At 39.4% G+C, this 14666-nt stretch overlaps 4 protein-coding genes across 5 annotated transcripts; 2 read left to right on the forward strand and 2 right to left on the reverse strand.

Moving 5' to 3' along the window:
* Positions 1-1633: 1633 nt before the first annotated feature.
* LOC137953087 (inactive leucine-rich repeat receptor-like protein kinase CORYNE) lies at positions 1634-4539 on the forward strand. 2 transcript variants are annotated; one of them, XM_068800311.1, is made up of 3 exons: positions 1634-3198; positions 3660-3969; positions 4454-4539. In XM_068800311.1, exons 1-2 carry the CDS (start codon positions 2312-2314, stop codon positions 3964-3966), a joined length of 1194 nt encoding a protein of 397 aa, XP_068656412.1. In that variant the 5' UTR covers positions 1634-2311; the 3' UTR covers positions 3967-3969; positions 4454-4539. The 2 variants fall into 2 exon arrangements, with proteins under 2 accessions (XP_068656412.1, XP_068656403.1); XM_068800302.1 differs by lacking the exon at positions 4454-4539 and having other exon boundaries at positions 1634-1939; positions 2009-3198; positions 3660-4168.
* A 110-nt stretch (positions 4540-4649) lies between these two features.
* LOC137953099 (light-regulated protein, chloroplastic) lies at positions 4650-6697 on the forward strand. Its single transcript, XM_068800323.1, has 4 exons — positions 4650-4683; positions 5810-6012; positions 6088-6240; positions 6360-6697. The coding sequence occupies exons 2-4, from the start codon at positions 5855-5857 to the stop codon at positions 6442-6444; spliced, it is 396 nt and encodes a 131-aa protein (XP_068656424.1). The 5' UTR covers positions 4650-4683; positions 5810-5854; the 3' UTR covers positions 6445-6697.
* A 2029-nt stretch (positions 6698-8726) lies between these two features.
* Positions 8727-9970, reverse strand: LOC137963452 (uncharacterized). Its single transcript, XM_068810573.1, has one exon. It carries the CDS (start codon positions 9851-9853, stop codon positions 9215-9217), a length of 639 nt encoding a protein of 212 aa, XP_068666674.1. The 5' UTR covers positions 9854-9970; the 3' UTR covers positions 8727-9214.
* Positions 9971-11821: 1851 nt separating this feature from the next.
* On the reverse strand, positions 11822-13892 carry LOC137963462 (zerumbone synthase-like). Its single transcript, XM_068810581.1, has 3 exons — positions 13640-13892; positions 13399-13500; positions 11822-12636 (listed from the first exon to the last, which is right to left on the reverse strand). The coding sequence occupies exons 1-3, from the start codon at positions 13660-13662 to the stop codon at positions 11826-11828; spliced, it is 936 nt and encodes a 311-aa protein (XP_068666682.1). The 5' UTR covers positions 13663-13892; the 3' UTR covers positions 11822-11825.
* Positions 13893-14666: the final 774 nt, after the last annotated feature.

Below are 14666 nucleotides of genomic sequence, written 5' to 3' on the forward strand. Positions count from 1 at the left end.
TGTGGATCCCTCTTTGGCTGAACTAAAACGAAGTGAAAAAAGGAAAATGAATTACTTATTTTCATTTCTCAGCAATGGCATTGGTCTAGGTTTTCAGGAGAACTTGATCCGACCCGATTCAAAAAACCTGGGTTTGGGTTCCTAATTTCACCCTGCAGGTCGGGAACAGGGTGAGGAAAAAAACCCCTAGGTCAGGGATGGGTTTTCCGCAACGCTGATCCAAATTTGACTAGAACCTGACCAACATATGAGACAGATGTGAAATGGGGTTGAGACGGGTTGGGGGCAGAAACTGGGTTACGAGGATGGTGATTGGTCGGGGTAGAATTTGTAAAGCTGACATGCCCGCTTCCTAGCATTAAGATTACAAATTCGAACCGTAAAGGTAGGTTGTTTTTTCTGAGAAATTGGAGAGCCATTGATAGTGAGCCGTCCCATTCTCTCGTGAAGATGTCTTTATTCTTCCTTTCTGATAGTTTTATTTATTTTTAATTCTTTTGATTGAAACTAATATAATAAGCAAGTAAAACAGGCATCAACAATAGGGGCATCGCATTCTCAGCATCAGAACAGGAATAATTTCCATAGAGAATGCAGAATATTTTGAAATCTCGTTAACATTGGTGATTTGTTGACACTGGAAGGATTGATTAGGAAAAAGATCGCATTTGAGTGTACCTTTCTTCCTTTTTCTCATTTGGGTCGATCATGCACCCTTTTTATCTGATTTGAAATAAACTTGAACATGGATCATTCGGTTTTAAAAGTAGAGCGACAGCATGATTCGGACACAGATAAGGTTCCAGGAGGGGCTTACCCATGTCATCTTCTAGTGGTGTCGTCGGAAAGTAATCGAGCCATGCAATCATATATAAATATATATATATATATATATAATAATGATGCCCCTGCATCATTTCTTGCACATATTCTCACCTTCTCATGGGAGAACCGGCTCAAAGGGCTTGCCCAGTTGGTGGTTTAGGTATTCCAATAGAATGCTATTGTGAGTGATCAACCGGTTCAATCACCAATTCATTTCTTTTCCTCCAATCAGTGAATGTGTCAGACTAACCTACAGGCCAGTGCCGACAAGGCTGCGACTGACGCGGCACACGAGCGAAGAGATGGCCACGTGAAAGGCTTCCTGTATTCGAAGTTTCCAACACGAGCACACTTTACCGCCGCTTTAGCCCAAAAAAAAAAAGCTAATTATTCCCAAAAAGCCTTTTATTTATATTTTATTTCATGAAAAGTCGCGCCTCGCGGCCTTGGCGCACAGATCCCCTTATTCCGATCCAACGGTTCGAATACTGTTTCTAGAACAGACGGTCCAGATTTTTTTCTCTCTCCTCAACTCTGTCGACATTTCGCTTTCCGTCTCGTGATCGTGACAGAGCCGCTTCTGTTTGCGTCGACATGGCGGTGGGCCCACCGCACGGACCAGAGAGAAAGAGCGGGAAAAAGGAAGAACGCAGAAGAGAGAGAAAGCGGGGGGAAGGGGAGCATGCAGTCCCTGGTTTTCTCTCTCTATGCTTCCCCTGCCCAGGATTGGTTCCTTTTCACTGTAGTTTTTTTTTTTTTTTTTTTTTTTTTTTATAGTTTTTGGAATAGTGAAAGCGAGGATAAGGGTCGTGGGTGAAAAGGGTAGGGGTTGGTTGATGCTCTCGGAACCTCGTGGCGGAATTTTCTGTCGGAAAATTCGTTTTATAACGGAATTTCGAGTTTTTTGAGCTTGTGGAATGGTTGCGTGGTTCATTCCATTAAGGGTGCTTTCGTTTTCTTGCTGGAGTGATAAGATGACCAATGCGTTTTTTGTGGAGTTTAGAGGTTTTTTGGGATGGCTTTAATATGGTTTTTGATACACAGGAAGGTTCAGATTGTCGGGAGCTGAGTTTGAGCTGAAAAATAGTCTTTCACTTCACTGCTAATGCAATTCGTGAGTTTTCTTGAATGTTTTTCTGTAGCTCTTAGTCTCTGTTTTGACATGAATATGGTTTTGGTTTAGGAGTGGAGAACAAAAGAGCGTTCTGGTATTGTGCCGGAAATTCAGTCACGCCCATTTTCTTTGAAGGTGAAGAGTTGCAGGGTTGGTATTTTTTATTGGTAGTACTTGTTTCAATGAGGTTTGGTGGACAGAGAGACAAACGCTGAAGCCGAGCAGAGCTTCACGGTTGAAGATTCTGAAGTCTTATGAGCTTCATCTGTTGTGTTTTTCTCTCTTTTACGGTCCTGTTCTGACGTTTTCTGAGCTGCGTCTGTTGGGTTTTCTCTCTTCTTCGACCCTGTTTGAAGAGGTTTTAGTTATTTCATGGAGACAGGTACAGCTAAATCCTATTTTTGCAGAAAAGCGGTCATTCTATTGTGCCTTTTCCCAACCTTAGAGTGCCTTGGAACATCGGAGGCTCTTCCCTTACGCCATACCTCTCGTATCCTGTCCCAGCCCCCTTCATCACCTGGGGTTCCCGGATTCAGAAACCGACTTCGTGGAGTTCTGCTGGGCCTCCTATTTGGATCTTTAACCGGATTTTTCTTAGCTATCCTTTTCGTCCTTCTAATTCGATTCTTTATTCAGTACGTGAACAGAATCCCTATCCTTAAAGGCCATGTTATCTTCTCGCCTAAAATTTCTCCAAGAACTCTTCAGTTGGCCCTTTCAAACGAATCACAATTGCTTGGTTCGAGTCCCAGTGGGAAATATTACCGTGTGATTTTGGACAACGAGCTTGTTGTTGCTGTCAAGAGGCTTGAACCTTTAGAAAATGGCTCTCCGGAGGTCCAAAGCAAATCAGTTAAAAGACAGATACAGAGGGAACTGGAATTGTTGGCCTTGTTAAGGCATCGGAATTTGATGAGTTTAAGGGCTTATGTTCGGGAATCTGATCAGCGATTCTCTTTGGTTTATGACTATGTGCAAACTGGTAGTCTTGAAGATGTGATGAACAGGGTTCGAGCTAATCAGTTGCAGCTCAACTGGGAAATTCGGCATAGGATTGCAGTTGGGATTATAAAGGGTCTCAGATATCTGCACTTTGGGTGTAGCCCGCGGATTCTTCATCATGATTTGAAGCCATCAAATGTGCTGTTGGATGAGGAGTTCGAGCCAAGATTGGGGGATTGTGGGTTGGCTAAGCTTATGCCTCATGCAGATAGAGGAATGTTGGCTTATGTTGCTCCAGAGTGTTTACAGAGTAGCAGGTAATATACTATAAAAGGATTGGTACTTTTTGTTTCTTAATGTGTTAATCCTTTGGCCAAATTTAGCCACTTGAACTGATTTTAAATTACTGTCATTTTTTATTTCTCCCATCAATTTTTTGGCTGTGAAATGTTTGTACTGGTAAGAACCGCCTCAGTTTTGGAAGTATCGTGACAAGTGATAACAAATGTTTGAGAACCCATAAAAGGAGGTGTTTTCAGCTGGAAATTTGAGTTTAGACTTCATGTTGTGCTCCTTGAATTTTCTATGCGCTCCGAAAGGGAAGCAACTGGGGACTCGGTAGAATTTGTGGCTCGTTTAACTGTCTTAGAATATAATCTACAGTTCCTACTATTTGGAAAACTGACCTGAATTAATTTAAAAGAGTGAATTTCTTAGTTTCTCTGTTCATTGTGTGTGCTAGTAATACAATTTTGAGCATTTCTTGTGATTGTAACAGATATACTGATAAGAGCGATGTCTTCAGTTTTGGAGTAATTTTAGCTGTACTTCTTACTGGAAAGGATCCGTTGGATCCTTTTTTCAGTGAAGTGGGTGGGGGTAGCATTTGCTGGTGGCTCAGGCATTTACAGCAAGCTGGGGAGGCTCGTGAGTGCTTGGATAAGAGCCTTTTAGGCGAGGAAGTAGAAGAAGATGAAATGCTAATGGCTGTAAGAATTGCTGTTGTGTGCCTCTCAGATTTGCCAGCTGACCGTCCCTCGAGTGATGAGCTTGTTCCCATGCTCACCCAGCTCCATAGCTTTTGAAGGGTATGTATCTCTCTCTTTCGTCTCACCCATTTGTAGATTTTTGCTAGCGGGGTCTGCATCTGTAAACTTGCTTTTCTGTGTTTGAAAACTGTATAAAATGTGATTTTTCAGTAAGATTCTCATCTGTTTTCTGATTGTGGTGCTGTTTAGTGGTAGTGTCACATGGTGTGGATATGTAGCATATGGTTCACTTGAAAGAAAATTTCATAATCAGAAAATCTCGCACAATTTTTTTTTTATCAAAGTAATTGTACTCTTCATCGAGTCTTGCTCTACTTTGGGTTTGTCGTGAAGGCTCTTTCAGGGGAAAACCTTTCTGAATCTTGGCCTGTATAACTCTTTACATGTGCTCGAGGCTGCCACTGCATTTTGATCACTTCCAGATTTGGCTTGCTTATCAGAGATTGTACTCATGTTTGAAACTAATAAATCCAATTGGTTTTGTTCATATGCAATCATCAAATGCTCATACTAATTCTCTCAGCTTCAAAACAAAGTTGATGCAAGCCAACAAGAGGTGGGTTGAATGGGTACATTCACTGCAGTCTGATTAGGGGCATTAACTTCAAGATCTTGTCTATCAAAACTGGAATATTATTCAACCTGGCCTTTTGGATGAAGCTGATGGTGCTAAAAATGCTGAATCAACTGGACAACGAAACTTATTGTCACAAACTGGTCCAGGAAAAAGGAAAATGGAGAACAATCTTACAAGTTAGTTGTTTTACACCCATTTCGTTTGTGTTTTATTGAAGAGAATGAATGATAAATTGGTAATGTGTGAACTGTACATATAAAGGAGAAAACCCTCAATATCAATGAAAGAAAACACATGGAAAAATATTGAGACAGGAAGAGAATTGGAGGAGGAGAACAAAAGGAAAGAAAGAAAAGGAAACAAGACTGTAGCTTCAAAGGAAAAACTGAAAAACAAGAGTGCCAGTAGGCAGTTCACAACAGCTGCAAATCTGTGTTTTGGTTACATGACAAAGAGCTTTATTTTCTTCCAGATTTTGTGACGTGTTGGTGAGGAGTTGTTAGACACCTCCCAAACAAATCAAAGTGTGTCATTGTGTCCTGCTAACTAACAGTCACTTTTTTCAATTTTATTAGAAAAATAGGCAAATCTGCTCCCGTTCACCCTGGGCGTCGTAACAGCTTATATCTGTACTCCGTCTTGTAAAGAAACAAGGCAAAGAAAGAGTGAAAACTGGAGTTGGATGGGTCCGCCCAGTGAGTTCAAAATTTCTTGATCTTTTGGTCGCAAACATTTATGTCACAAAAAAAAAAAAAAAAAAAAAAAAGAATGAAAGTAGTTTAAGAAAGAAATTTTTTACTTAGATGTTAAAAAAATTATTGTTATTCTCTTAACTTTTAAAAATATGATTTTTAAAATTTTAATTTTAATTTTTACTAAAAATTTGTAGGGATCGTTAATTAGTGATTATGTTTATGAATATGTAAGAATAAGACAGGTCAATGGAAACTAAACAAAGAGGAAGCAAGGTTCATGAAGATGGGGTAGGGACGAAGTTAGAAATCCAATCAGTCGGTTTCGACCTGATCTATTGCCTTAAGAGTCAGCATCTCGTCAACCTCACTTAGCTGTGGGTTCACCATTGGAAAATACTTTACTTTTCTCATCCTGTTACAATCATGGTTATAAAGATCCAAACTAAGAAAAAATCTCCAAGCAAATGGGTCCTAGCTCTGCATTATTCACTACCATACAAACACCACCTTATCTACTCACAAATATCTGGTGCCCATGAGGAAGAGTGCTTCCTTATCCAGATTTTATAAATGTTCGATGAAATCCACTCTTCTCTGATCATCCAAGGCCATCTGAAAGAGAAGAAGAAGAAGAAAAACAACAACAAGAAAGATGCAGGCAGCTCCATGCTTCTCAATTCACTTGCCATTGACACCAACCAGGACTCAGAGACCTATATGGCGTTCCCAAACTCGGCCAAAAGCTGTTTTCCCACAAGTGAGAGCAGTTACACAGGAACCCTCCACTGTCGATTACAGCTCCTTGACTTCGTAAGTAGTCCACTGTTTCTTTATCCATTGGTAGGGATTGTAGCTGATGATCTTTTCGCTTGGAAAAATTTGCAGTGTCTTCCCTGCTGAAGCTTGTGAAACAATTGGTGGAGAAGCTTGCACAGCGACCATGTATCCTGAAGTGAAGCTCAAAACGGAGCCGACAAGGGTAACAGCGGTTTCAGAAGAGGTGGATAGAGAATATTTGGAATATAATGAGCCAAAGACGTAAGATTTCTGGTTTACCTTAACTATTTGGGTTGCAATTGTAAAATTACCTTTCATTTGCAAACTGAATTCGGCATCAGGAGAGATTGATAACTTTTTCTGCTGCTGTTGTATTACAGGGTATTCCCTGGTGAAGCATGCGATGATCTCGGAGGGGAATTCTGCGAGGCCGAGTATCAAATGGGTGTGTTCCAAGATAAATGAGAACAGATTGCATGTATAGTAATCATCCTTCAATCTCCTCCAGTGTAAATTTCTAGTGCTCAGTGGACAAATGAGAACAGGTTGCATGTATTACTCATCATCAACCTTCAACTTCGCTTGTAGTTATGCATGTAAGATCATACTCTAACAGAAGTTTATAGCATAAAAAAATAAAAATAAAAGAAACATCCTGGCTTTCTTCCTCTCTCTTTTCAAATTATCTTCCATTTTGTACATAATCTCCAATTTGAGTAACCAAGCAAAAGTGTAATCATAAATCAAATTTTATAATCAATAAGTTCAAGACAAACCTGGGTTAGGAATGGACTCACTGAAAAGACCTAAATATATACATCTGTAGGGAAAACCTACTTAGTCGCATTAAATATCCTGTTAAGTATGATTCCCTGCAGCCCAACCTTATATTTATATAAATGAAATCAAGGTAGCATCAAGGTCTTCAATCAAGCTTAAGAAGCCAGAGATCTGTATTGTATGGAAGGCAGATAATGATACTTAAATCTTCATAATTTACATACTAATTCTGGAGTCAACAACCAAGAGATAGGATTCTATTGTAGGCAATGTAAGGGGGCATTCTATAAAGAGTCCTCTTGATGTTTGATACAAAAAATATGACAGGCTCAGGAAACTATCACTACAGCATGAGCCTGGAGATTTGAATGGAGATTTCATTGTTTACTTATCATTTAAAAAAAAAAAACAAAGGGACAAAGGGACAATTTTAAGGAATTCTATGATGACTGCATATGGAAGCTGAGATCTGTTAAAAAGGGAAGCAATATAGTATAACAAATATGAGGAAAGGGAAGAGAGAAGAAGACAACAAAGAAACAAGAGCTTTATAATTGTTTAAGGAATAAATGAAGAAATTATTTGTTTTTTTTTTTTTTCAGAAACTGTGAGAGATGTTCTCCTCGAAACCAAGACTACCATTCAGTGTGTATCTGTTTGCATCTTTTTTGCCACTAATTCCCTTGTTTTCTTCTTACCTGATCATCTCATCCTTGGTTTTGTGAGCTCTTCCACAATTTTTATAGCTTCTCTTCTTCTTCCCAATTTACAGATATGAATCCCATCTTCCTCTCTCATCTTAGCTCTTATCTCCGGTTTTGGTATTTCTTCTTTCTTTTTCTAATTCCAGAACCAGATCCTCCTCAAGATTTAAGACGTTGAAAAAGAAGAAAATGATATAACAAACACTGAAAAAAAGATTAACTGGATATTTCTTCATCCAGAAATAAAAAAACTATGGCCCAGTCCTTGCCATTGCACTGTCCAAATCAAGAAAGACGAAAGGATGTTCCCCATCCAAAACTATTTTTTTTTTCACATGGTACTAAACTACATTATCTGGAACGTTCATGTCTCTTCACCATAGAAAATGAACAGAGGATAATCCTCCATGACTGTGGTCCATTATCCATCAAAGCTAACAATGACAAAATTGCAAGTAACTCAGATCACTTAAAATCTTTTGCCAGAGTAACTGAAACACATTGATTCTTTCACTTTATGAAAAAAAAGCTCGGTCAACCTATCTTCTTACAACCAGGAGATCCAGTAAGACACCTCCCACAAGGAAATAACCACTTCATAATGGTAGACATAGAACAGCTACTAACTTCTTGAGAAGGAAAAGATGCAAGCATCTTGAGAAAAGGTTTTAAAAGATCCACATAATAAGATCAATTCAACAATAGCATAAGGACTTCCCCACTAACTGCCTACAGATGGACGCCTAGCTCAGGCCCAGACGATTGCACAACCCAACAAGGTCTTCTGAAAGGATAGTTTACTAAAAAATTTAAAAGCTTGTCCTAGGAGAAGAGGATAAACTCCTATAGATTTTTTGGCCAAAATAAAATGAAAATTTGACAGATCTAAAAGGATTTCATGAAAACATCAGCTAAAACATAATAAGCGCATACAGTGTGATAAACTCACAGATACAAAAATATATATAATAAATTAATTAAATATAAATTAAAATATTAAATATTAAAAAAAAAGTTTATAGTAAAAAACCCACAGCAAAGCAGCGGCTACTACATTTCCAAGTACCTGTGGCCACAAGTTTAAAAGCTGCAATTCTCACCACTAAATCTACACTTTCGGTCATCAAGAGAAGACAGATATCAATCAATTAAAACAGATGGTGGACTATTTAAACATTGAAGATTTGGGTAAGATTGAGAATGTGGTATGAGGCTATGAGCTAATGCAAATGGCTATAAGAAAGGAAGTTATATAAATTCAGCTAATGCAAATTCTGGTGAGCAATATATTAGAAAGGACATAAATATACACTTTTTCTACATAGACGAGAAAGATAAAATTCACTACTTAACAACATTGCCCAGATAAAATGGAGAGTTTTGTCCCGTTTCCTTTTCCCCTCCTGAATGGCCTGCAGGTAGACAAGAGTGGCTGTCTGCAAACAGAGAGTATTGCAGAATATCATGCTTTCATCCTTAGATACCAGAAGTCCGTACCTGTTGTTAAACCATGAGAAGAAGCATAATACAAATAACCACCCAGGTTGAGACAAAATCTTTCTTCCTCCACAACTATCTTGACATGACATGACATGACAAGAACAGAACTTTTAAAAGGAATCCCGTCTTCAATGAAACAATTTTGCATACAGAGGTTACATTTCCTCAAAGTTACAAATATGCGATGTGAGATTAGTGAACGCAGGTTACTCGATACTAGAATAGCGGTACAGAATTATTCCTATCATTATTTACTCCAAGACAACTTTTGCGCCCAGAGCTTTCATCTTCTCGATTATCTGTTCAGCTTCCTCCTTAGAAACCCCCTTTTTAATCACGGTGGGAGTCTTCTCCACCAAATCTTTAGCTTCCTTAAGACCCAAATCTGTAAAAGTCCTAACCTCTTTAATAACCTTAATTTTGGCGGCAGCATCATACCCCTCCAGTTTCACTTCAAATACAGTCTTTTCCGGCTTCTTCTCCTCCTTGGCAGATCCGGCCGCCTTTACAGCCATTCCCGCTGCAGAGCCGGCTTTCATGACAACCACCGTCGGTCCTTCCTTCATACTCAATTTTTCCATCATAATCGACGACAGTTCTGCGACTTCGACCAATGTGAGGCCTGCTACTTCGTCTACAAGACGAAACACCCGATCACTGGGCGGACTCCGGTGCTCCGATCGGTCAAAGTTTGATGGGTCGTAGTCAGTTGGAAGCCTGCGCTGATCAATCATTTCCAGCTCTTCTTCATTCTCGGGCTCTCTTGCAGGGAGAGACAAGCTTCGAACACACATCTGATTAGCCAATTTCGAAGAGACCGGAACGATAGCCGTACTGTTCTGGGAAAACCCATTAAAATACCGAAATCCAAATCGAGTGACGAAGCTCATATCTGGTAATTCAGGCGGCTTAAGCTATAGAATCGACAATTTGTTGGAAGCAGCCTCTCTAATAGTAAATAAAGACTAACACACCAACAAAAAGGAACGTGAGAAAGCCCAACCATAACAGAAAACCCAACTGCTTGAAGATCGCAGACACCAGAAAATCGAGTCTTCAAGGGGAGAGGACAGAAGGCATTAACGTCTATCGGGGTTTTAGGGTTTTAGAAACAGTAAGCCCAGATCTGGCCCATATCCGACCTATCCAAACTCATTTTTAGCATACTTAGACCATGCTCCACTTTGTTGGGTTCGAATTCGAAATTGGTCCATTGAAAATTTATCTAAACAAGATCTAGATAGAACAAGATCCGACTCAATTCCATGCCTAATAAATTTAAAATATTTATTTTTCTACTTTATATTAATTAGATGTTTTAGTGATTTATTACATTGTTTATTATTAACAATAATAAACATACAATTAGTCGATTTTTGTTATTATTTTATAGCTTGATTAATGGTTCATATTTTTTAATGAAATTTTAAGTTTTAAATATATTTTTTAAATCAGTTATTATATTGAACGATTTGATGTGTACTCCACTACTTACAAATCGACCTTAGATTTACATTGAACTTATATTTTCAAATCAAGTTATTAATCACCATTTTGAGTTGTCTATATTTTTTATTAAGTCATTCAAGACTATTTTGAGTTGTTGATTGCTTTGAGTAAGTACTTATTATTGTTATACCTATTTACTTATATGTGGATTGTTAAAATTTGGCTATGAAGGAATTTTCAGTGGGATATATCATCAGCAAGTAATCCTTGCAATGCGGAATCATCCTAATCCTAAAGTGTCTAAGAGAAGATGTTGTGGCTGAGTAGAAGTTGAAAAATTATTTGGTGTTATGTGAGGCATAAGAGCTTGTAGTAGGCAAGCAATATTGAAAATCACTTTATAGGTTTAGGCTGGTATGTCTAGTGAACTGTTGAAAATTCTTAAGTGGGTCTATGCTTATGTAGCCTAGTGAGCTGTAGAAAAATCCCTTTGTGAGTCTAGGTCAATGTACCTACTTAATAGTTGTAAATCTAAGTGAAGGAGAGTTATAGTAAGGTGATTATTATGGTTAATTGAGTAATATAAGTAGTTATTTAGTCAATATTATAATTGGTCTCAAAGTCAATTTGTTGTAAATATAGTAAGACAACCCAAAATTAGTGGATCCTCAAGGTGCTATCTTTGAGGAGAAACTAATGACCAGCATAAGAATTGTGAACCAACTAAAAATCCTATTTATATGGTTTGAATGTAATTGTTCCCCATAGTGCTATTGATCATTGTGCAAATTGACCTTGCCTAATATCCGACACCCCTTCTAACATACAAAGTGTAAGTGAAATTGTCTATTTTTCATTATTATAGACTAAAAAAAAAAAAAAATTGAGCTCAAGGCTCTATGATACAATGTCATTGCAATACCTCATTCACAATGGTCCTAGTTGGAAAAGATTAATTCGATGGAATCACATAAACTTCTTATATTAATCAAACTTATGATCCACATGGCACTTGTTGTAAATTGGGAATAAGAAATTTGACCTAAACAACCCAAATCTGAATCTCACAAATTCTATTACCAGGATCATGGCCTTCCTTAAACTCTATGGTATCTTTATGTTTACACATTGTTGACATAAGCACAAAGTTTACACTCCTAAAGCTGACCCTGATATAATTCAACTCCCGGAATTTCATTAAGGTGATATTACAAGAATATGTAAGCATTAATTTAACCACCCTGAACATAAAGAATGCTGTAGATACAGGTACCAAGCAGTACAAAACTGCAGTAAAATTGTTGACTCCTATTCACCCTTTTTCTACACATCAAGATGGGAATGCAGCAACTGATCACCCAACTCAAAAGTAACACAAAACAGTTTCAAACTTGATAATCAGTTCATACCTCGCTAGTCTCCCTGATGAGGCATCGGCATCGGCATTGCGAGACGTTTTGAGCTTGTGAAACCCCCATCTACGACCAGGTTGTGCCCCGTCACATATTTCGCCTCGTCGGATGACAAGTAGACTGCAGCCCATGCCACATCGGACTCCTCGCACGTTGTCCCCCCCAGCTCACCCATCCCCTTCACGATCTCGCTTATCTGGGCCGGATCGGCACCGGGATAGAGCCCGGAGAATTGGTCGACAACAAACTTGGTGGGGATGGCGAAGGGGGAGATACAGTTGACGCGGACTCCGTGCCTGCTTAGCTCACTCGAAACGGACTTTACCAGGCCGGGGATAGCGAACTTGGAGACAGTATACGAATGTGGTCCAAGCCCGCCTAGGATTCCACTGATGCTGGCGGTGCAAAGAATGCAACCCGAGCCCACAGGGACCATGACACGAGCCGCGTGCTTGATCCCGGCGACGGTTCCTCGGATGTTAACGTCCATGACTCGATCGAAGCTGTCGAGGTCGAGATCGACGATGCTGGACGGAAAAATGGGGCCGGGGATGCCGGCGTTATTGTACATGATGTCGAGCTTTTTGTGGTGGCTCACCGCGAAATCTACGGCGTCTGCTACTTGCCGCTCGTCTCGTACATCGCATGCGATGAACTGAGCTTGTGGGCCAAGCTCACAGGCAGTTTGCCGGCCAATCTCTGGTTTGTTATCGGCTATGATGACTTTGGCGCCTTGTCGGATGAATTCATGGGCTGTGGCCCTTCCCAGCCCACTTGCCCCTCCAGTTATGATGGCCACCTTGCCTTCGAGTCTGAACGAGTAGATGACGACGGTAAGAAAATGCGATTTTCAACTTGACTTTCGAAATCTTCTTCTGAGTTATTATTATCATAATTGGCGTGTTTGAATATTTTACTTCCTCAATCAAACTTACAAAATTCAACCTCAGACTTTAGGGATTTTTTCAATGCTGTTTTTATAAATACCAGAGAAGATATTATTTTATTTGAAATATTTAATAAAATAATTTAAAATAGAAAAAGCAGAAAATTAAAAATCAGTGCCGCAATAAGACCGGGACACATTAGTATATGTCTATGTGTAACAAATATACGTCAGAAAGGAATGTTCCGTGTGATCCAATGCGTCACAATCGTGGCCCACGATAGAGACAAATCAACGGCGAATATTGGATAAAATTTAAAGATGAATGTCCCCGCGTTTGACAACAACGGCGAAAGAGAGGAAAGCGCGGTCGAAACGAGAGAGAGTTTATGATTCGGTTGGCACCGCCAGGGCGCCAACTTTCAAAGCTCAACCAAACCTCGTAAAAACTTATTGTCCCATCTGCCATCAAGAAAACCTACCTGAAACCTCCCGCAAATTGACCAACAATTTTTCCTAATTACGTTACTGCCATTCTCTCCGATCCCTCTCTCTCCGCGTTCCCTGCGAAAGCAGTAGACGCTGCTCCCTTCTCCAATCTCCGCCGCAACAGTGGCGCGTTTCGGCAATTTAGCTCAAGCTAAAAGAAGAAGAAGAAGAAAGACAAGACAAAGGATGGCGAACGTACCTTCCGCCGCGGCATCCGGTGGAGAATCCGGCACGAGTTCCTACGCAATCACCGGCGTGTAGTACTCCACTCGTATGATCTCTCAGCAGAAGCTTCCCCAACCTGTCGTTTCATCTCCATCGCATCAAAAGTATCGACAGAAAAGAAGAAGACATCACAGTTTCAATGTACCGTACTCCAAAGTACGAGAAATATCAAGAAGAAGAGAAAAAAGACAGAAAGATCAACCGCGCTCGTTTACCTGATAGGCGTGAACCTCAGCATCTCTCCGGCGAGCCAAAAACAGAGCGGCGACGATCTTTGTTTTCCGATCGGGAAGACGGAACGCAGAATCGGAGTAGAGTTGAGCCCGGTATTTATTGACACAGGAGAAAGCAGCAGATTAAAAGCTGCGCGTTTTTTTCTGCACGCATTTCCATGCGAGGAGGCTTTCAGATCTCAGCTCAGGCTCGGTTACACCATTATTTTATTCCTCATTGAAAAACCAGAGAAGACGAAAGCCGTAAGAACTCTCCAACAAATTACTCTTTCTTTTCCCTCTCTCTCTCTCTCGCGCTCGCTAGTCGTTGCTCCGGTGCTCGTTAGCCACTTTGCGCCGCTGATTTAAAAAATAAATAAAATACGTTTTATTAAAAAAAAAAAATCTAGAGAGTATAAAAAGGCTAATAATCAGACACCTAGAAAATATAACACGTGTCGTAAGTAGCGGATTTTAAGTAGGGTGGCGGTCGTAGTCGGACAGCAGCAAACCAGCTGTCGAGTCTTTTTTACTTGGAGAAGGCCGAGTTTACAAGAAAAACTCTTTTTCTTGTTTTTGACATATTTATATTGTCATTTGAAATTCCATGAAATTGAATAAGCTTTAAAAATATGACACGTGCAGGAATCGGACTAATCGGCTCCCCTCGTGCAATGTCACGTGAGTTTGGAAATGCCAAGAAAAGGGAGCCGTCGGTTGGTAACACGTGATCCCATGCATGAATCACTAATACCGAAATTTTCATGTCTACTCAAGGAATCAACTCTCAAGTCAGAAGTTACACTAACCCTATTTTTTAAAAAAAATTAAATATATTTAAAATATATTTTCTGCTTAAAGATATTTTAATTGGTAATTTTATTTAACTAAGACACCATTGATAAATAATAAATTTTATAAATGAAGCTAAAAAATATTTAATACTAGGTTATGAATGTATTATTATCTATAAATTTTTATTTTTATTTTTATTTTGTAAATTAACCATTAAATATTGACTTGATTTACA

This window comes from Aristolochia californica, unplaced genomic scaffold, assembly GCF_029961685.1.
Source record: "Aristolochia californica isolate CCGP_79_NKW_82.1479 unplaced genomic scaffold, dmAriCali1.0.hap1 SCAF_1, whole genome shotgun sequence".
NCBI classification, from domain to species: Eukaryota; Viridiplantae; Streptophyta; class Magnoliopsida; order Piperales; family Aristolochiaceae; genus Aristolochia; species Aristolochia californica.